Source organism: Mytilus edulis, chromosome 2, assembly GCF_963676685.1.
Source record: "Mytilus edulis chromosome 2, xbMytEdul2.2, whole genome shotgun sequence".
NCBI classification, from domain to species: Eukaryota; Metazoa; Mollusca; class Bivalvia; order Mytilida; family Mytilidae; genus Mytilus; species Mytilus edulis.
In genome coordinates this window covers 6,398,622-6,422,176 of record NC_092345.1, presented here as the reverse complement: position 1 = coordinate 6,422,176, position 23,555 = coordinate 6,398,622, and the positions used below count along the sequence as shown (strand labels likewise).

Genomic DNA, 23,555 nt, shown 5'->3' with positions numbered 1-23,555 from the left:
GTAACCACGATTTTTATTGTTAAAAACGTTAGCTATTGTAGTATTTTTAGATAAGCGATTCTGAAGATTGAGACGTGTAGATACCCTTTGAACGAGTTTAGTATTTAATATTTTTCCATTTCTAAGCTTCATATTTGTTTTTTGGTATGTAGATTTATTACAAAGGAGCAAAGACTGGCGTCCAGAATATGAACCATCACACAGTAGATTAAATTGTGTAAAAATGATAAAATTGTTCGGCTCAAGACGTCAAATGCTTATTGTCATAAGTTACCCGACAAATTTAACAAAAGATAGGGTATATCAAGGTAGCGACTGACGTCTGACTAAATAGATGAATGGGGCTGAATATTAAAATACTACTTTTTGATAGATATTCCTAAAGTAATGAACATAGAGAAGTTCTCGCTCGGACACACACTCCATAATCTAGTATAATATAAGAGCATAAACCTTAAGCACGGGGAGGCACTCTACTGTCTCCACACGGCACTAAAGACAAACTCTGTAAAAAATAAAATTGAGAAAGGAAATGGTGAATATGTCAAAGCGACAACCACCCGACCATAGAGCAAACAACAGCCGAAGGCAACCAATGGGTCTTCAATGTAGCGAGAATTCCCGCACCCGTAGGTGTCCTTCAGCTGGCCCCTAAAATATGCATAATAGTACAGTGATAATGGACGTCATACTAAACTCCGAATTATACACAAGAAACTAAAATTTAAAATCATACAAGACTAACAAAGGCCAGAGGCTCCTGACTTGGGACAGGCGCAAAATTGCGGCGGGGTTAAACATGTTTATGAGATCTCAACCCTCCCCCTATACCTCTAGCCAATGTAGAAAAGTAAAACAATAACAATACGCACATTAAAATTCAGTTCAAGAGAAGTCCGAGTCTGATGTCAAAAGATGTAACAAAAGAAAATAAATAAAATGACAATAATACATAAATAACAACAGACTACTAGCAGTTAACTGACATGCCAGCTCCAGACCTCAATTAAACTGATTGAAAGATTATGTCTTCATCATATGAATATCAGGTACAATCCCTCCCGTTAGGGGTTTAGTATCATACTATCATAAAATATATGAGAAGAACATAACCCGTGTCATGCCAACAACTGTTTTTTTAGAAATAAATGTGTTTAGTTCCGATGCAAAGACCCTATCAGTGAATCAATGTTAAAGCCAAAATATGCAATCTTTAATGACCTGACAACAGTATCGTAACTATATCCCCTTTTAATAAGTCTATTTAAAGGTTTTGTTAGTTTCTGAGGAGAATACTGACATTTTTGTGCTTTATAAAGAATATTTCCATAAAATTTTGGATGTGAAATACCTGAACGTATAAGATGTCTGCATGTTGAGTTATATTTACGAATTATTTCCTTATACCGGTGATAAAATTTAGTAAATGTTTTGACCAGTTTGTGATATCGAAAACCCTGGTGTAATAATTTTTCAGTAATACATAAATTTCTCTCGCTAAAATCTAATACATTGTTACATACACGAGCGAATCGTACAAGTTGAGATATATAAACACCATAAGATGGTGACAAGGGAACGTCACCATCTAAAAATGGATAATTAACAATAGGAAATGAAAAATCATCTCTTTTATCATAAATTTTTGTATTAAGCTTCCCGTTTATGATATAGATATCAAGATCGAGGAAAGGGCAGTGGTCATTGTTATCATTAGCTTTATTTAAAGTAAGTTCTACAGGATAAATTTCTTTAGTAAACATACTGAAGTCGTCATTATTTAGAGCCAATATATCATCCAAATATCTAAAAGTATTGTTAAATTTTTGTATCAAATGTTGTTTTGATGGGTCTTTGCTAATTTTAGTCATAAATTGTAACTCATAACAATACAAAAATAGGTCCGCAATAAGTGGTGCACAGTTAGTCCCCATTGGAATTCCAATAACTTGACGATATACGGAATCTCCAAAGCGAACAAAAATGTTATCAAGTAAAAATTCAAGTGCATAAATAGTATCAAAGCATGTCCAATTGACATAGTTCTTTTGTTTATTGCTACTAAAAAATGATCTAAAAGAGTTTGAACATATGTACTCGCATTCCGACTTTTTAAATGCCCAGTTAATTAGGGATGTGAATTTTTTCTTAATAAGAATATGAGGCAAAGTGGTATATAGGGTAGAAAAATCAAAACTTTGAACAGATTCAAAATCACCAATATATGCATGCAATTTATCAAGTACTTCCAACGAGTTTTTGACACTCCAAAAGTAATTAATTCCACTATTTTCAAAGGCCTTATTTGAACAATTTATTATCAGGTTTTTTATTGTACCAAGTGTACTAGTAAGTAAAACAGACAATTTAGTAGTTGAACAATGGCTGGAAGATGAAATAAATCTATATTTGTAAGGTTTTTTGTGCAGCTTCGGAAGCCAGTACATAGTTGGGACTTTCATTGTGTTTGGTTCTGCTTGTAAAGAAGTAGCTAAAAGTTTATGTTTGTTACAGATGTCGTTTTCTGAAAATGAAGTCAGTTGGAATGTTGGTGAATTCGTGATTTCCTTTTGCAGAACCTCTATATAAAATTTACGTCAAACAATAATGATATTATTAGCAGCTTTATCAGCCGGGACAAAAACAAATTCCTTGGCTAGTTCTGTTAGTTTATTTTTGATACGCGAAATAGGGTTTTTATAGTTTTTGTTGAGGGTAAAATGTTCTTTAAAATGTTGTATTCGAATATCAACTATCTTCATTACTGAATTAAAAAAAGAGTCCAAAGATTTTTTGTCAGCTTTTTCCCGTTTTACCCATTTCAAACAGTAGGCGCGGAGTGAGTCGTTGATGATATTACGACACTCATTCCAGTTAACAGTTGACGGGGGACGATATTTAGGTCCTTTACTGAGGAATGATTTTAACTCTCGGTCGCGAACGATGTTAAGGTCTCCTGTTATAACATGGGAAATTGGTCCATAGGTGTATTCTGAATTACTGCAATTACACGACATAGGTGTATTTTCAGTGATATTTACATCTTTACACAATTGGCTATAATTAAACACATATTTTCGGGTAGATTTCTTGTAAATATAACAAATGAGAGGGAGTTCAGTATTATCAAAATATCCAGGAATTTGGTCTTTAACAGAATGGTCGTTAAAAATACCGGCAATATTTACAAAATCAAAACCTTTATTGACATACTTTATTTTAATAAAATGTTTTTTATGATCTTCAGGGCGATCAATTTTTGGAAACAGTTTAGAATAACAATATGCCATTATAATTTGGACAATTTCATACTTAGGACTGTAATATGAAATTGTGTTGCAATCCTCTAAAATTTTATTTAATTTTTTTATAGGTAAAGAACAAAGCTTGGTTAACAGATAATGTCTGCCGTTGTTTTTTGAAATGGAAATTAGGTCCGAAATATTTGTATGGTTGGTCCGAAATTTTCTTTGATTGCGATTTTTTCTGCGTCCATGAGAACGATTTTTACGAACAGTTTTAGAAACTATATCCAAAATGTTAACAGAATCGGTTCTTGATATATTGCCAATTCCCATGATATTATCATTAAGACCGAGAGGGTAGACTGTCTGTAATTTTTTAATCCAATTTAATTCATTTATTTTTCGTGATCGTACAAACTTGGAATGAGATTCACCAGGCTGCTTATTTACTACTTCTAAAGGTTGAACTGTTAAATATTTAATAGGATGACTGTGCTTCTTAAGATGTTGATAAATGATACTTTTGAATTTATTGGGTCTTTTAAAACGATACAGGTGTTCTTGCGTGCGTTTAGATAAATATCGCCCAGTTTCACCTACGTACTGAATACCGCATCCCGGTTTGTTTCATGTGAGTAAATAAATAATACTGTTTGTTTTTCAAGTAATATCAGTTTCAAAATTTAGAGAAAATGTGCGACCATTAAATGTGGACCTTACTGTATTGTTGGTGGAAAGACGGGGACACGTAAGTCATTTTTTGGCATGACACTTATCGATAGAAGGGTAACCACGATTTTTATTGTTAAAAACGTTAGCTATTGTAGTATTTTTAGATAAGCGATTCTGAAGATTGAGACGTGTAGATACCCTTTGAACGAGTTTAGTATTTAATATTTTTCCATTTCTAAGCTTCATATTTGTTTTTTGGTATGTAGATTTATTACAAAGGAGCAAAGACTGGCGTCCAGAATATGAACCATCACACAGTAGATTAAATTGTGTAAAAATGATAAAATTGTTCGGCTCAAGACGTCAAATGCTTATTGTCATAAGTTACCCGACAAATTTAACAAAAGATAGGGTATATCAAGGTAGCGACTGACGTCTGACTAAATAGATGAATGGGGCTGAATATTAAAATACTACTTTTTGATAGATATTCCTAAAGTAATGAACATAGAGAAGTTCTCGCTCGGACACACACTCCATAATCTAGTATAATATAAGAGCATAAACCTTAAGCACGGGGAGGCACTCTACTGTCTCCACACGGCACTAAAGACAAACTCTGTAAAAAATAAAATTGAGAAAGGAAATGGTGAATATGTCAAAGCGACAACCACCCGACCATAGAGCAAACAACAGCCGAAGGCAACCAATGGGTCTTCAATGTAGCGAGAATTCCCGCACCCGTAGGTGTCCTTCAGCTGGCCCCTAAAATATGCATAATAGTACAGTGATAATGGACGTCATACTAAACTCCGAATTATACACAAGAAACTAAAATTTAAAATCATACAAGACTAACAAAGGCCAGAGGCTCCTGACTTGGGACAGGCGCAAAATTGCGGCGGGGTTAAACATGTTTATGAGATCTCAACCCTCCCCCTATACCTCTAGCCAATGTAGAAAAGTAAAACAATAACAATACGCACATTAAAATTCAGTTCAAGAGAAGTCCGAGTCTGATGTCAAAAGATGTAACAAAAGAAAATAAATAAAATGACAATAATACATAAATAACAACAGACTACTAGCAGTTAACTGACATGCCAGCTCCAGACCTCAATTAAACTGATTGAAAGATTATGTCTTCATCATATGAATATCAGGTACAATCCCTCCCGTTAGGGGTTTAGTATCATACTATCATAAAATATATGAGAAGAACATAACCCGTGTCATGCCAACAACTGTTTTTTTAGAAATAAATGTGTTTAGTTCCGATGCAAAGACCCTATCAGTGAATCAATGTTAAAGCCAAAATATGCAATCTTTAATGACCTGACAACAGTATCGTAACTATATCCCCTTTTAATAAGTCTATTTAAAGGTTTTGTTAGTTTCTGAGGAGAATACTGACATTTTTGTGCTTTATAAAGAATATTTCCATAAAATTTTGGATGTGAAATACCTGAACGTATAAGATGTCTGCATGTTGAGTTATATTTACGAATTATTTCCTTATACCGGTGATAAAATTTAGTAAATGTTTTGACCAGTTTGTGATATCGAAAACCCTGGTGTAATAATTTTTCAGTAATACATAAATTTCTCTCGCTAAAATCTAATACATTGTTACATACACGAGCGAATCGTACAAGTTGAGATATATAAACACCATAAGATGGTGACAAGGGAACGTCACCATCTAAAAATGGATAATTAACAATAGGAAATGAAAAATCATCTCTTTTATCATAAATTTTTGTATTAAGCTTCCCGTTTATGATATAGATATCAAGATCGAGGAAAGGGCAGTGGTCATTGTTATCATTAGCTTTATTTAAAGTAAGTTCTACAGGATAAATTTCTTTAGTAAACATACTGAAGTCGTCATTATTTAGAGCCAATATATCATCCAAATATCTAAAAGTATTGTTAAATTTTTGTATCAAATGTTGTTTTGATGGGTCTTTGCTAATTTTAGTCATAAATTGTAACTCATAACAATACAAAAATAGGTCCGCAATAAGTGGTGCACAGTTAGTCCCCATTGGAATTCCAATAACTTGACGATATACGGAATCTCCAAAGCGAACAAAAATGTTATCAAGTAAAAATTCAAGTGCATAAATAGTATCAAAGCATGTCCAATTGACATAGTTCTTTTGTTTATTGCTACTAAAAAATGATCTAAAAGAGTTTGAACATATGTACTCGCATTCCGACTTTTTAAATGCCCAGTTAATTAGGGATGTGAATTTTTTCTTAATAAGAATATGAGGCAAAGTGGTATATAGGGTAGAAAAATCAAAACTTTGAACAGATTCAAAATCACCAATATATGCATGCAATTTATCAAGTACTTCCAACGAGTTTTTGACACTCCAAAAGTAATTAATTCCACTATTTTCAAAGGCCTTATTTGAACAATTTATTATCAGGTTTTTTATTGTACCAAGTGTACTAGTAAGTAAAACAGACAATTTAGTAGTTGAACAATGGCTGGAAGATGAAATAAATCTATATTTGTAAGGTTTTTTGTGCAGCTTCGGAAGCCAGTACATAGTTGGGACTTTCATTGTGTTTGGTTCTGCTTGTAAAGAAGTAGCTAAAAGTTTATGTTTGTTACAGATGTCGTTTTCTGAAAATGAAGTCAGTTGGAATGTTGGTGAATTCGTGATTTCCTTTTGCAGAACCTCTATATAAAATTTACGTCAAACAATAATGATATTATTAGCAGCTTTATCAGCCGGGACAAAAACAAATTCCTTGGCTAGTTCTGTTAGTTTATTTTTGATACGCGAAATAGGGTTTTTATAGTTTTTGTTGAGGGTAAAATGTTCTTTAAAATGTTGTATTCGAATATCAACTATCTTCATTACTGAATTAAAAAAAGAGTCCAAAGATTTTTTGTCAGCTTTTTCCCGTTTTACCCATTTCAAACAGTAGGCGCGGAGTGAGTCGTTGATGATATTACGACACTCATTCCAGTTAACAGTTGACGGGGGACGATATTTAGGTCCTTTACTGAGGAATGATTTTAACTCTCGGTCGCGAACGATGTTAAGGTCTCCTGTTATAACATGGGAAATTGGTCCATAGGTGTATTCTGAATTACTGCAATTACACGACATAGGTGTATTTTCAGTGATATTTACATCTTTACACAATTGGCTATAATTAAACACATATTTTCGGGTAGATTTCTTGTAAATATAACAAATGAGAGGGAGTTCAGTATTATCAAAATATCCAGGAATTTGGTCTTTAACAGAATGGTCGTTAAAAATACCGGCAATATTTACAAAATCAAAACCTTTATTGACATACTTTATTTTAATAAAATGTTTTTTATGATCTTCAGGGCGATCAATTTTTGGAAACAGTTTAGAATAACAATATGCCATTATAATTTGGACAATTTCATACTTAGGACTGTAATATGAAATTGTGTTGCAATCCTCTAAAATTTTATTTAATTTTTTTATAGGTAAAGAACAAAGCTTGGTTAACAGATAATGTCTGCCGTTGTTTTTTGAAATGGAAATTAGGTCCGAAATATTTGTATGGTTGGTCCGAAATTTTCTTTGATTGCGATTTTTTCTGCGTCCATGAGAACGATTTTTACGAACAGTTTTAGAAACTATATCCAAAATGTTAACAGAATCGGTTCTTGATATATTGCCAATTCCCATGATATTATCATTAAGACCGAGAGGGTAGACTGCTTACCTTTATGTTTATTATTAATTGTTCTCCCTTTTGTTAAATCTGCAGAGGTTTTATTGTACAATAGAAAATTTACGTCACCAAAAGTCCTACTGACTTTAGCTTAGAGCTAGAAAGTGCCAGAAATGATGATGAAAAGTCCAACTGACTTATATATATGTTGCCTAGTAATTTCTAGAAATGATGAATAAGTGACAAAATTTCCATAAAGAAAAGTAGTGGTATTGTTTTAAGATCTTTTAATAAATGGGAATTTCCTCTATTAGTTTAAGAAATCTTAAAGAGAAACGAGTATACATAATGAGGTTCTACAAAGGGAGTAAGAGAAACGAGTATACATAATGAGGTCCTACAAAGGGAGTAAGAGAAACGAGTATACATAATGAGGTTCTACAATGGGAGTAAGAGAAACGAGTATACATAATGAGGTTCTACACAGGGAGTAAGAGAAACGAGTATACATAATGAGGTTCTACAAAGGGAGTAAGAGAAACGAGTATACATAATGAGGTTCTACAAAGGGAGTAAGAGAAACGAGTATACAAGATGAGGTTCTACAAAGGGAGTAAGAGAAACGAGTATACATAATGAGGTTCTACAATGGGAGTAAGAGAAACGAGTATACATAATGAGGTTCTACACAGGGAGTAAGAGAAACGAGTATACATAATGAGGTTCTACAAAGGGAGTAAGAGAAACGAGTATACATAATGAGGTTCTACAAAGGGAGTAAGAGAAACGAGTATACAAGATGAGGTTCTACAAAGGCAGTAAGAGAAACGAGTATACATAATGAGGTTCTACAAAGGGAGTAAGAGAAACGAGTATACATAATGAGGTTCTACAATGGGAGTAAGAGAAACGAGTATACATAATGAGGTTCTACAAAGGGAGTAAGAGAAACGAGTATACATAATGAGGTTCTACAAAGGGAGTAAGAGGTTCTACAAAGGGAGTAAGAGAAACGAGTATACATAATGAGGTTCTACAAAGGGAGTAAGAGAAACGAGTATACATAATGAGGTTCTACAATGGGAGTAAGAGAAACGAGTATACATAATGAGGTTCTACAAAGGGAGTAAGAGAAACGAGTATACATAATGAGGTTCTACAAAGGGAGTAAGAGGTTCTACAAAGGAAGTAAGAGAAACGAGTATACATAATGAGGTTCTACAAAGGGAGTAAGAGAAACGAGTATACGTAATGAGGTTCTACAAAGGGAGTAAGAGAAACGAGTATACGTAATGAGGTTCTACAAAGGGAGTAAGAGAAACGAGTATACATAATGAGGTTCTACAAAGGGAGTAAGAGAAACGAGTATACGTAATGAGGTTCTACAAAGGGAGTAAGAGAAACGAGTATACGTAATGAGGTTCTACAAAGGGAGTAAGAGAAACGAGTATACATAATGAGGTTCTACAAAGGGAGTAAGAGAAACGAGTATACATAATGAGGTTCTACAAAGGGAGTAAGAGAAACGAGTATACATAATGAGGTTCTACAAAGGGTGTAAGAGAAACGAGTATACATAATGAGGTTCTACAATGGGAGTAAGAGAAACGAGTATACATAATGAGGTTCTACAATGGGAGTAAGAGAAACGAGTATACATAATGAGGTTCTACAATGGGAGTAAGAGAAACGAGTATACATAATGAGGTTCTACAATGGGAGTAAGAGAAACGAGTATACATAATGAGGTTCTACAATGGGAGTAAGAGAAACGAGTATACATAATGAGGTTCTACAAAGGGAGTAAGAGAAACGAGTATACGTAATGAGGTTCTACAAAGGGAGTAAGAGAAACGAGTATACGTAATGAGGTTCTACAAAGGGAGTAAGAGAAACGAGTATACGTGATGAGGTTCTACAAAGGGAGTAAGAGAAACGAGTATACGTAATGAGGTTCTACAAAGGGAGTAAGAGAAACGAGTATACGTAATGAGGTTCTACAAAGCGTGTAAGAGAAACGAGTATACGTAATGAGGTTCTACAAAGGGAGTAAGAGAAACGAGTATACATAATGAGGTTCTACAAAGGGAGTAAGAGAAACGAGTATACATAATGAGGTTCTACAAAGGGAGTAAGAGAAACGAGTATACGTAATGAGGTTCTACAATGGGAGTAAGAGAAACGAGTATACGTAATGAGGTTCTACAAAGGGAGTAAAAGAAACGAGTATACGTAATGAGGTTCTACAAAGGGAGTAAGAGAAACGAGTATACGTAATGAGGTTCTACAAAGGGAGTAAGAGAAACGGGTATACGTAATGAGGTTCTACAAAGGGAGTAAGAGAAACGGGTATACGTAATGAGGTTCTACAAAGGGAGTAAGAGAAACGGGTATACGTAATGAGGTTCTACAAAGGGAGTAAGAGAAACGGGTATACGTAATGAGGTTCTACAAAGGGAGTAAGAGAAACGAGTATACGTAATGAGGTTCTACAAAGGGAGTAAGAGAAACAGGTATACGTAATGAGGTTCTACAAAGGGAGTAAGAGAAACGAGTATACGTAATGAGGTTCTACAAAGGGAGTAAGAGAAACGAGTATACGTAATGAGGTTCTACAAAGGGAGTAAGAGAAACGAGTATACGTAATGAGGTTCTACAAAGGGAGTAAGAGAAACGGGTATACGTAATGAGGTTCTACAAAGGGAGGAAGAGAAACGGGTATACGTAATGAGGTTCTACAAAGGGAGGAAGAGAAACGAGTATACGTAATGAGGTTCTACAAAGGTAGTAAGAGAAACGAGTATACGTAATGAGGTTCTACAAAGGGAGTAAGAGAAACGAGTATACATAATGAGGTTCTACAAAGGGAGTAAGAGAAACGGGTATACATAATGAGGTTCTACAAAGGGAGGAAGAGAAACGGGTATACATAATGAGGTTCTACAAAGGGAGTAAGAGAAACGAGTATACATAATGAGGTTCTACAAAGGGAGTAAGAGAAACGAGTATACATAATGAGGTTCTACAAAGGCAGTAAGAGAAACGAGTATACATAATGAGGTTCTACAAAGGCAGTAAGAGAAACGAGTATACATAATGAGGTTCTACAAAGGGAGTAAGAGAAACGAGTATACAAAATGAGGTTCTACAAAGGCAGTAAGAGAAACAAGTATACATAATGAGGTTCTACAAAGGGAGTAAGAGAAACACGTATACATAATGAGGTTCTACAAAGGGAGTAAGAGAAACGAGTATACATAATGAGGTTCTACAAAGGGAGTAAGAGAAACGAGTATACATAATGAGGTTCTACAAAGCGTGCAAGAGAAACGAGTATACATAATGAGGTTCTACAAAGGGAGTAAGAGAAACGAGTATACATAATGAGGTTCTACAAAGGGAGTAAGAGAAACGAGTATACATAATGAGGTTCTACAAAGGGAGTAAAAGAAACGAGTATACATAATGAGGTTCTACAAAGGGAGTAAGAGAAACGAGTATACATAATGAGGTTCTACAAAGGGAGTAAGAGAAACGAGTATACATGATGAGGTTCTACAAAGGGAGTAAGAGAAACGAGTATACATAATGAAGTTCTACAAAGGGAGTAAAAGAAACGAGTATACATAATGAGGTTCTACAAAGGGAGTAAGAGAAACGAGTATACATAATGAGGTTCTACAAAGGGAGTAAGAGAAACGAGTATACATAATGAGGTTCTACAAAGGGAGTAAGAGAAACGAGTATACATAATGAGGTTCTACAAAGGGAGTAAGAGAAACGAGTATACAAGATGAGGTCCTACAAAGGGAGTAAGAGAAACGAGTATACATGATGAGGTTCTACAAAGGGAGTAAGAGAAACGAGTATACATAATGAGGTTCTACAAAGGGAGTAAGAGAAACGAGTATACAAAATGAGGTCCTACAAAGGGAGTAAGAGAAACGAGTATACATGATGAGGTTCTATAAAGGGAGTAAGAGAAACGAGTATACATAATGAGGTTCTACAAAGGGAGTAAGAGAAACGAGTATACATATACATAATGAGGTTCTACAAAGGGAGTAAGAGAAACGAGTATACATAATGAGGTTCTACAAAGGGAGTAAGAGAAACGAGTATACATAATGAGGTTCTACAAAGGGAGTAAGAGAAAGGAGTATACATAATGAGGTTCTACAAAGGGAGTAAGAGAAAGGAGTATACATGATGAGGTTCTACAAAGGGAGTAAGAGAAACGAGTATACATAATGAGGTTCTACAAAGGGAGTAAGAGAAACGAGTATACATATACATAATGAGGTTCTACAAAGGGAGTAAGAGAAACGAGTATACATAATGAGGTTCTACAAAGGGAGTAAGAGAAACGAGTATACATAATGAGGTTCTACAAAGGGAGTAAGAGAAAGGAGTATACATGATGAGGTTCTACAAAGGGAGTAAGAGAAACGAGTATACATAATGAGGTTCTACAAAGGGAGTAAGAGAAACGAGTATACATATACATAATGAGGTTCTACAAAGGGAGTAAGAGAAACGAGTATACATAATGAGGTTCTACAAAGGGAGTAAGAGAAACGAGTATACATAATGAGGTTCTACAAAGCGTGCAAGAGAAACGAGTATACATGATGAGGTTCTACAAAGGGAGTAAGAGAAACGAGTATACATAATGAGGTTCTACAAAGGGAGTAAGAGAAACGAGTATACAAAATGAGGTCCTACAAAGGGAGTAAGAGAAACGAGTATACATGATGAGGTTCTATAAAGGGAGTAAGAGAAACGAGTATACATAATGAGGTTCTACAAAGGGAGTAAGAGAAACGAGTATACATATACATAATGAGGTTCTACAAAGGGAGTAAGAGAAACGAGTATACATAATGAGGTTCTACAAAGGGAGTAAGAGAAACGAGTATACATAATGAGGTTCTACAAAGGGAGTAAGAGAAAGGAGTATACATAATGAGGTTCTACAAAGGGAGTAAGAGAAACGAGTATACATAATGAGGTTCTACAAAGGGAGTAAGAGAAACGAGTATACATGATGAGGTTCTACAAAGAGAGTAAGAGAAACGAGTATACATGATGAGGTTCTACAAAGGGAGTAAGAGAAACGAGTATACATGATGAGGTTCTACAAAGGGAGTAAGAGAAACGAGTATACATAATGAGGTTCTACAAAGGGAGTAAGAGAAACGAGTATACATAATGAGGTTCTACAAAGGCAGTAAGAGAAACGAGTATACATAATGAGGTTCTACAAAGGGAGTAAGAGAAACGAGTATACATAATGAGGTTCTACAAAGGGAGTAAAAGAAACACGTATACATAATGAGGTTCTACAAAGGGAGTAAGAGAAACGAGTATACATAATGAGGTTCTACAAAGGGAGTAAGAGAAACGAGTATACATAATGAGGTTCTACAAAGGGAGTAAAAGAAACACGTATACATAATGAGGTTCTACAAAGGGAGTAAGAGAAACGAGTATACGTAATGAGGTTCTACAAAGGGAGTAAGAGAAACGAGTATACATAATGAGGTTCTACAAAGGGAGTAAGAGAAACGAGTATACATAATGAGGTTCTACAAAGGGAGTAAGAGAAACACGTATACATAATGAGGTTCTACAAAGGGAGTAAGAGAAACGAGTATACATAATGAGGTTCTACAAAGGGAGTAAGAGAAACGAGTATACATAATGAGGTTCTACAAAGGGAGTAAGAGAAACGAGTATACATAATGAGGTTCTACAAAGGGAGTAAGAGAAACGAGTATACATAATGAGGTTCTACAAAGGGAGTAAGAGAAACGAGTATACATGATGAGGTTCTACAAAGGGAGTAAGAGAAACGAGTATACATGATGAGGTTCTACAAAGGGAGTAAGAGAAACGAGTATACATATACATAATGAGGTTCTACAAAGGGAGTAAGAGAAACGAGTATACATAATGAGGTTCTACAAAGGGAGTAAGAGAAACACGTATACATAATGAGGTTCTACAAAGGGAGTAAGAGAAACGAGTATACATAATGAGGTTCTACAAAGGGAGTAAGAGAAAGGGAGTAAGAGAAACGAGTATACATAATGAGGTTCTACAAAGGGAGTAAGAGAAACGAGTATACATAATGAGGTTCTACAAAGGGAGTAAGAGAAACGAGTATACATGATGAGGTTCTACAAAGGGAGTAAGAGAAACGAGTATACATGATGAGGTTCTACAAAGGGAGTAAGAGAAACGAGTATACATAATGAGGTTCTACAAAGGGAGTAAGAGAAACGAGTATACATGATGAGGTTCTACAAAGGGAGTAAGAGAAACGAGTATACATGATGAGGTCCTACAAAGGGAGTAAGAGAAACGAGTATACATGATGAGGTTCTACAAAGGGAGTACAAATTAATCACTTACCCTATTTGTATTAGTTAAAACAGTTTTGAAACCGGTAATTGGTGGTGACAAAGTTTGAGAGAATGGTAAACCACTTTTCAATCTGCTGCAAAAAATTATAGTGCAAGTTTTTTTCTTCTGTTGAACAAAACCAGTGTTTGAAAGTATGACACTGTGTATGGTTTAAAAAAGAGAATATTGCTACCATAAGGACCTTTTACCTTTTATGTTTCAGCTTACTTGTAAAGTTTGTCAGTTGAGTGAAATTTAAGGAATAATTATTAAAATCAAAGGGATAATACATTAAGGTTAATGAATTTACTCAACATTTTTATGAGATCACATGATCTATCTGTTGTGGTCATTGTCATCCTTCTGGAAACTTTTAACAATTTTTTTCCTCTGAAACCACCATACCAATTGAAACCAAACTTGATTGCAATCCTCTTAAGGGTATCTAATTTCAAATATACTCTCATCATTTCTGTCAATCAACATGGACACAGCTACTAAAATTAGAACATTGAGGAAATAAAACAGGCAAAATGGTATTTTTTTCTGACTTTCAAATATTAAATTTCAGTTCTGGTTGTGTGATAAGAACATGTACATGTTGATCTCTGGTGGAGAGTTGTCTCTGTTGCAATCGTACCATATCTTCTTATTTTTCTATATATATATATATATATACATGTTTGGTCTCTGGTGGAGAGTTGTCTCTGTGGCAATCATTCCATATGTTCTTATTTTTTATATATACATTGTAGTTGGAGAGAAACACTGATTCTAATGCATTTTTTTATGTAACAATCTTTTTCATTGGCTACAAGTTACCGTGAAATCCACAGTTGACCAGTCGTAACTAAGGAGGGACCGCCATTTTGAATTCATTGGATCAACAAATGTCAATTACTACAATATTATCGAAAATAAAACAATGTCGACCTAATAATCACCATTTTGATGTGATTTTATCTAAATTTGAATCGTAGAAGTAACAAAATTACCTTCAGTTTGTAAATTTTCATTTGTATGACATCATGTTTAGCAATGACATCTATGCGCCAAAATCATCCATGAAGTTTGGCGGAATTTATTTTATTTCAAATTTATACATTTTTTCAAACTAACATATTATTTCTTTTTGTAATGCATTAGAATGGGAATAACAGTACTGTAGTTGAAGAGTTGCCAACATCAATTTCCTGTAAATGTTGCCAGTAAAACTGCTTTTGCGACCATCAAATTGCCAATTGACGGTGGCAACTCTTAAAGTACAGTACAGTTATTCCTTAAATATTGTTCTACCTGTCCCTGTACTTTTGACCTTATTAGTGCCCATAATTTTTATTAAATGGCTGTTTTTTTCAAACTTTGTCAGCCATCCTTGAGACTAATGAGAAGTTATGTTTAATGAGAAGTTCTGTGTAATTAGAAGATAGATCTTGTATGTTAGTTTTGGGTTTCTTTAATATTATAGTTTTCTCTTCTTTCTGTATTTCTATTGTGTATTATTCTCAGATTTAGTATTTAGGTATGAACTAACTACAGATAACATGATAAATTTATTTTATTTCATTTATTTTCGTCTGTACCAATTTTTGTGGGTTAAGGAAAACAAAGTCTGCATTCAAATCTATAGGAAATTTGTAATTTATTGAACATATAATTTTGTGGTTTAATTACCTGTACCACGAAGTCCACGAAAATTGTTATCCAATGAATAATAACGAATCCACAGTAGTTAAAGAGATCTTTGATATATGATTAACCAAACTTTTGCCAAGATATTTGGCAGAATTGAAGTTAAGATCCTTTATTGATGTGAGTATCCAATTGATCACATTTTAAGCTGGATTTCAGAACCCCCTCTCTTTTTTTTCATTTGCTTGTTTTGTGAACTATTGACCTTTTTCAGGTTAGATATAATTTTGAAGTTAGTACAAACTTTAATTTGCAGCAAATATATAGATTATCTCCCTTTGTTTATATTTAACCATGCTTCTATTACCTCCCTTTGTATTTATTTCAGGATGCTTCCATATGTCATCGATTCCATGTAATGAGAGAAAAACATCCTGAAAAATTCAACAGCAGGTAATTTTACAAGTAACAAAATAAATAGAACAAATGTTGGTTTTATCAGTTTGTATTCATTTGTTTAAAAAAAGAAATAGTAAGATCTGCAGTATAAAAATGTCAATTAAATCATATAAAATTAAACAAGATAAATATAAAAATCAAAAGAGTTTGAAGTAAGGTTGAATTTTGTTAGAATAAGAAGGAATTCCATGCAATACTACATGTATACCATCATTCTAAATCAATTGGTTGTTGAATTTAGTACATAGACATGATAGTATGACTTTAAATTACATAGAATTATTTGTTTGGTGATAACTCGATAATAGTTACTCAAGAAACTGACGAAGGTTCAACTCAGTAAACTACTAAAGTCAAAACTGAAACACATTTGAAAAATAATTAACAAAATTGTGGAAAGAGCGGAAATAAGGGTGACAAAGGTTGTTGTCTTTTTGACACTCTCACTGTTTCCATTCCCAATTTTATTGGAAGAAAAGAGAAACAGAAAACTTTGAAATTTTTAGTTTGAAACCTTAAAAAAAGAAAATTATGAAATGGTAGCATTAATTGGGGAATAAATGAATAAATGTCACCTTTCTTTGACCTAGTTGTTTTCATTGCAAAAACAGACTTAATGTTGGTAAACAAAAATTTACTTTCATTCAGAGTGCAAATTTTTTCAAATTGAATGTTTCTTTTTTTTAATTTCAGGATGAAAAATAAACTGTGGTATTTTGAATTTGGAACGTCCGAAACTTTATCTGCAACTTGTAAAGCTTTACATGAAAATATTGACATAATGGTAAGTTAAATATTATTTATTGTTCTTTTCAAATTCTGAATCATTTTCAGCTTCAATAAATTTAAACCAGGGTAAACTGTTGACATCTGGTCAGACTGTCTGTTTGTCTGTCACCAAGGTTTGCTTAATGCCAAATCTCTTGCAGTTTCCTTCTGTATTAAATAAAACTATGTGCTGTACAGTAGTACAATCCATTTTGAAGTGTTTAATCTAATTTAATGTGCCTTTGTCATAAAGACATACATGGTAGTTTGTCAACACAAAAGATAATATATTTTACATTGGAATGGAACACAATTTAAGAAATTTCCTGCTTATTTTTCTAATAATTTTATTTTCTTATACAAATGTACAACTGAAAACAGTAATTTTTAACCGGATTTTTGTGACAAAAATGTCGGTTATTGATTTGGGGATGTACGGCAGGTGGGCAGTCGGGCGTGCGGGCGGCAACCAAATGTTGTCCGTGCATTTACTCATCAAGGTTTCATCCAAAGCTTCCCAAATTTTAATATATTGTTACTGACAACAAAATGAAGGTCAAGATCAAGAATGACGATTTTGACTTTTACCGTTTAGGAGTTATGGTTCTTGAAAGATTGAAAAATGGCATTTCCAGTCGTGTCTGTGCATTTACGCATGAACTGTTCAACCAAAGCTTCCCAAATTTTAATATGTTGTTACTGATGACAAAATTGTGGTCAAGTTTAAGAATGACGATTTTGACTTTTACCATTGAGGAGTTATGGTTCTTGAAAGATTGAAAAATGGTGTTTCCAGTCGTGTCCGTGCATTTACGCATGAACTGTTCAACCAAAGCTTCCCAAATTTTAATATGTTGTTACTGATGACAAAATGGAGGTCAATTTCAATAATGACGATTTTGACTTTTACCGTTCAGGAGTTATGGTTCTTGAAAGATTGAAAAATGGCATTTCCAGTCGTGTCCATGCATTTACTCATGAACTGTTCACCCAAAGCTTTTCAAATTTTAATATGTTGTTACTGATGACAAAATGGAGGTCAAGTTCAATAATGTAGATTTTGACCTTTTACCGTTCAGGAGTTATGGTTTTTGAAAGATAAAAAAATGGTGTTTCCATTCATGTTGTTGCATTTACTCATGAACCATTCAACCTAAGCTCTTTCAAATTTTAATATGTTGATACTGATGACAAAATGGAGGTCAAACTTGATATTGACGATTTTCACTTTCACCGTTCATCAGTTATGGTTCTTGTGATATTGCCAGGACACAAATAAATGATTTGGGTTCACTGAACATAGAAAATGATAGTGCAAATTTCAGGTTAAAGTTTTTGGTCAAGGTAGTTTTTGATGAAGTTGAAGTCAAATCAACTTGAAACTTAGTATACATGTGCCCTATGATATGATCTTTCTAATTTAAATGCCAAATTATAGTTTTGACCCCAATTTTACGGTTCACTGAACATAGAAAATGATAGTGCAAATTTCAGGTTAAAGTTTTTGGTCAAGGTAGTTTTTGATAAAGTAGAAGTCCAATCAACTTGAAACTTAGTATACATGTTCCCTTTGATAAGATCATTCTAATTTTAATGCCAAATTGGAGAATTTATTCCAATTTCACTGTCCACTAAACATAGAAAATGATAGTGCGAGTGGGGCATCCGTGTACTGTGGACACATTCTTGTTTACAAAAGAAATATGATATACAGCAACAAATAGTTTGTTTCTTACAATAAGTAATAAAGAAATCATAGCTCACCTGACAAAGATTCAAACTTTACTTGTATGTAAAAGTACACACTCAAAATTATCAGCTGTAAATAGTGGTGGTGGTGGTGGGGGGAGGGGATGGGTTATTTATCCTTTAGACATTGACATTCAGAAATAATTATTCAGTCAGACATCAAAATTAGATTAATACTTTTGGGTTAAGATTGGACGCCATCACAGGCTTGCTATCTATATTTATAGTAGTGATTGACAAATGAATCTATCTGCTCTACCTACAATTATGGACAAAGGAAGATAACTCAATGCAAAATATTGCCTTAAAAATGTGAAATGAAAACAACCTTTAGCTCTCTGTGCTCTGAAACAAGCACTTTGATTAAATTTTGTCATGTATATTTGCTTGCTTTTGGGCTTCTATTATTTTGCATTTTCTGAAAATAAATATTTTTAGATCTTTTCATTAATGTTTAGAAATAAAACCTTAGGCTATCAGATATTTGTTACCAAGATGTAAGTTAAGTATCTTTTGGGTGTGTGAAGACTCTTATCCAGTGTGATAATCTATTATCTAAATAAAATATAATAAAACTGTATACAACAAAAATAAACAGCAATACAAGATCTACAAGAAATGCCAAGAAAATCAAAACAATTGGATTCTTTATAGGATAACTTTCTCTTTATTAATTTTTTTTTTAACTTATTTTTCAAACTCTTGCTTGTTCTGGTGATTCATTTATTTTCGTTGGTACTAGTTTTTGTGGATTGTGGAAAACTTGCCTTTTCATAGATACATGATAATATGGTTCTGCCAAAGTCTGCATACAACCAGATAGAAAATTTGTAATTAGTTGAATATTTGAATCATGGTTCTCCCTGTTGCCAAGAAAACCACTAAAATTGGTATCCAATGATATTAATGAAACCACTGTATCTCAAAAACTATAATAATAACAGCTATTATGATCAGCCATGCAAACTATATTGTTGATATTGGAAGCTATTCAGGTTGATAGATGTCTCTTTTTTTTAAATTTCAGAGACAAATTCTCGCTCTATTTCATGCTTCCTCCTTGAATGTTACATTTTAGGAATCTGTTACACTTCCCTTGCTGTTGCTGTTTAATAAATGGCAATAAAATGTGTTGTAAAATGGCAAAGATTCAAGATAAAATTCAAACACCTTTCTGTGGATTCATGTGAGGAATACTTATTTTCATGGGTAAAGGTAAAACATAAACTGTAAAGTTTTACAAAGTAAAAATTTCAATAAGCTTGTTTGCAGACTTTGGCAAAACCACGAAAATGAATATCCATAAAAATACCCAGAAATATAAATGAATGCACTGTTATATATAACAATGTTATGTTTCTGTCATTGATTCCATTGTTTTGCAGTGTGATGGTGTATCATTAGACCTTGCCAATGGTCCACGATTAGAGGGCATAGCTGTACTTAATATCCCTAGTATATATGGAGGAACAAATCTTTGGGGAGACAACCCCAGTCAGAAAAAACGACGCAAAGCTCAAAAGAATGCCAAAAAAGACAAAGACAAAGAATTTTCTACAAGTAGCATGTCTTCTGCAGAACTAGCTATTGCAGTTCAAGGTTCGTTTCTAGGATAAATTTAAACGAAAATGTCATTTTTTTGCACCAAGGTAAATATGGATATTTTTGGCATATTATTTTTGTGTTTCAGTTTGATTTGCACATAAACAGCGTTTAGCCTTCATTTTAATAGTATTGCTTCTTACGAACCATTCATTGTGGCTTAAATAAGTAAAAAAAAACTTTGCAAAAGATTTCAAGTTTACCGTAACTTACTTTTAAGTCAAGGATAGAAGTCTCCTTTGAGGTCTCCTTGTAGGAGCTATTGCCTTTAAATGATGGCTTTTCCTGATGAAGGTAAATACAGAAAATCACTATGGACACATAACTACTTTACATTGTTATGCACCGGCCATAGGGGAGGGTGTATAAAGTTTTACCCTTGTCCGTCTGTATGTCATCTGTACATCTCTATGTCCAAAAGTTGGTTTCCGTTCTCTAACTTTAGTTTGCCTCTACCAAATAGTATGAAACTGATACACTATGCTTATAACTACAAAATACAGATCAAGTTTGAATTTTGGCGGTGTCACTCTGACCTTTCTAGAGTTATGCCCCTTTGCAATTGGACAAATTGCAAATTTTTTCGTTTCCCTTCTGTAACTTTAGTTTGCCTCAACCAAATGGTATGAAACTTATAAATTATGCTTACAACTACAAAATACAGTTCAAGTTTGAATTTTGGTGGTTGTCATTCAAACCTTTCTAGAGTTATGCCCCTTTACAATTGGACAAATTGCAAAAATTTTCTTTTCCCTTCTCTAACTTTAGTTTGCCTCAACCAAATGGTATGAAACTTATACACAATCCTTATAACCACAAAATACAGATCAAGATTGAATTTTTGGGCTATCACTTTAATCGTCTTAGAGTTATGCCCTTTAAAATTGGAAAAAAATGTTGAATTATTTTTTCCGTTCTCTTACTTACGTTGCCTCAACCAAATGTTATGAGACTTATAGACAATTGGTTATTACCACATAACTCAGATCAAGTACAAATTTGGATAGCTTCACTTTTACCGTTCTTCAGTTATGTCCTTTATAAATTTATATGATGTGCAAGGGGGGGAATCATCTGTGTCCCATGGACACATTCCCCATTTATTTAAAGAAAATAAATAACAAAAAATCTGTATGAAAGCACCAAATGATATTTGCGCTAATATCTTGTATGCTTTTAAATGATTGTGTAATGGTTTATTATTTCAGTGTAATTAATACGCCATATTACTGACTTGTGTCTCTATAATTAATTCCTTTTCTGTTTTTAATTGTTCTATACTGTCTTTGAAATTACAACTGTGGTATGACTTGGATGCATAGCAAGCACAAGAGAGCATGTTAAAATTTCTAATGAAGCAAAAATTCCCCAAACTTTATTCAGAAAGATCATGTTTTAATGAAATTTGATCCTATTATTTTGGTTGTAATGTCAATTATTGAAATATTAAGATATTCTTCAAAGAAACGTTCCACGGTTAACAAACGGAAGGATGAAATTTGTAACAAAATTTGTGAATTAATTGATAGGATGGTAAAATAAGAGTAAAATATAATGGATGAATTATTTCACCAAGTATATAGCAGTTAACTCATTAAATTTGTATTGTTTAAGTTTGTAAAGACTTTTGATGTTCAAACACAACAGATTAAAGGAAAATAGTCCACCTTTTTTCAGGATTGTTCAAGATGAATGAAATCAAAATTATATAAATATACAGATTGCCACGATTGATGCTGGATTGTATCCATAGCTAATCTGGCGTCAAATCTGTGAATGTGTGACATACACATGTAGGCATAACTGACCAGTAATATCTGACATAATTATTTAGTAGATGTTATAATTGCGATCGTTTTGTTGCATTGGTCAGAATTTCTGCTATATTATTGTTAAACAAGTTCTTCTGAACTTCCACATCCTTTTTACCAATATTTCTATTACGAGATCAAGTTGACAATGATAAGAACAAGTCATACACATGTCAAAGTGTTGTTTTTCTCTCTGTCAATTAATATGATTTAAATAAGATTTAAGTCCGTATAAAACAAACTTTTTGTCAAGAACCTTCAATTAAACCCATTCTTTTGTCTTTTCCTTTGTTTAATTAAATTCCCCAAAGTTAACTGATAGCTGAATAGAATTTATATCAGACATAAAAAGAATTAATTGCAATAACATGTCTTCATATTTTAAAATAAATGCATAAGTGAAATTTAAAAGTTAAAAACATATTTTGTATGTAGGAAAAATATAATAAAGGATACATAAAATAAGTAAGCTGACTTGAAATGCACAATTCATAGAGAAATAAAATAACTTGAGATATACTGCTTTAATTGTTTTACATCTGAAATATTTTCAAAATCAGTTATGAGTAAAAGAGATGTTATTAATTATCATTGAAGCAGAAATTGGGAGGGGATTTACTTGTATTCAGTTTTATTTGTGAATACTAAAAACAAAGGTGTTTAATTGTAAAGTTTCAGAACCTTTGTTATGCTTTAAGCTTTTGCCTATAGTTAAAAAACTAAAATGTTGAACTTTAAATATTTTATTTTAAAATGGTTTGTTTTTCAAATGTATTGTTACCTGAATTTCTTTGTTTGTTTATTTGTAAACGCAGTATGGAATATGTTTCTTATGCTGTATACCTTTGTCTATAGGTAAAACTCTTAAGTTTATTTATTGTTAAAGGTATTATGGAGAATGTTTTGTTTTGAGAATGCTTGGTGAAAATATCTGATCAACTTTTCCAAGTAACCTCCCTTTACATGTTACTGTTTAGCTTTCCATTCTGATGAAGGTTAACTACCTGCTGAAATCTCACTCTAACTCTCAGAAAGTAATTAACTGTGATCATTAGAGTAATCCCCTTTACATGTTACTGTTTAGCTTTCCATTCTGATGAAGGTTAACTCTCACTCTAACTCTCAGAAAGTAATTAACTGCGATCATTAGAGTCCATCATTTTACCTGTACAGTTTTATAACCATAAGGAAGATTTAGTTTGGGTTATAACGGAAGCAAAACATCTTCTATCTCTGATACCTAATCATGTCTTAAACACAATTTGTCAAGAAAATTTAACACGGTTTCTTAATAAATTCATCATTTCCATGGAAACTAACAATTAATTGACGCAAAAATGTCTTTGTCCGAAACTGTGTGATCAAATGATGTTATAAACTATTTGTCAGATTGACATTGTTGTCATTATCACTATAATGAAAGTGACATCCATAAATTTACCTGTTTAGAAATAAACACCTAATTGGTTTACCTGCTGTTCTCTATTGAATGAGTGAATATTTAAAGGAATTGGTAGACTATGTAAGATGT

General features: G+C 33.2%; 1 protein-coding gene across 10 annotated transcripts in view; it reads left to right on the top strand.

The window, feature by feature from the left end:
- Nucleotides 1–23,555, top strand: part of LOC139511306 (diacylglycerol kinase beta-like) — a 142,738-nt gene that overhangs the window by 104,740 nt on the left and 14,443 nt on the right. For all 10 annotated transcript variants that reach the window (XM_071297939.1, XM_071297941.1, XM_071297938.1 and 7 more), the window contains 3 exons: nt 16,024–16,088; nt 16,788–16,878; nt 19,997–20,210. In XM_071297939.1, coding sequence (XP_071154040.1) covers nt 16,024–16,088; nt 16,788–16,878; nt 19,997–20,210 — 370 coding nt within the window. The remainder of the gene's footprint in view (nt 1–16,023; nt 16,089–16,787; nt 16,879–19,996; nt 20,211–23,555) is intronic.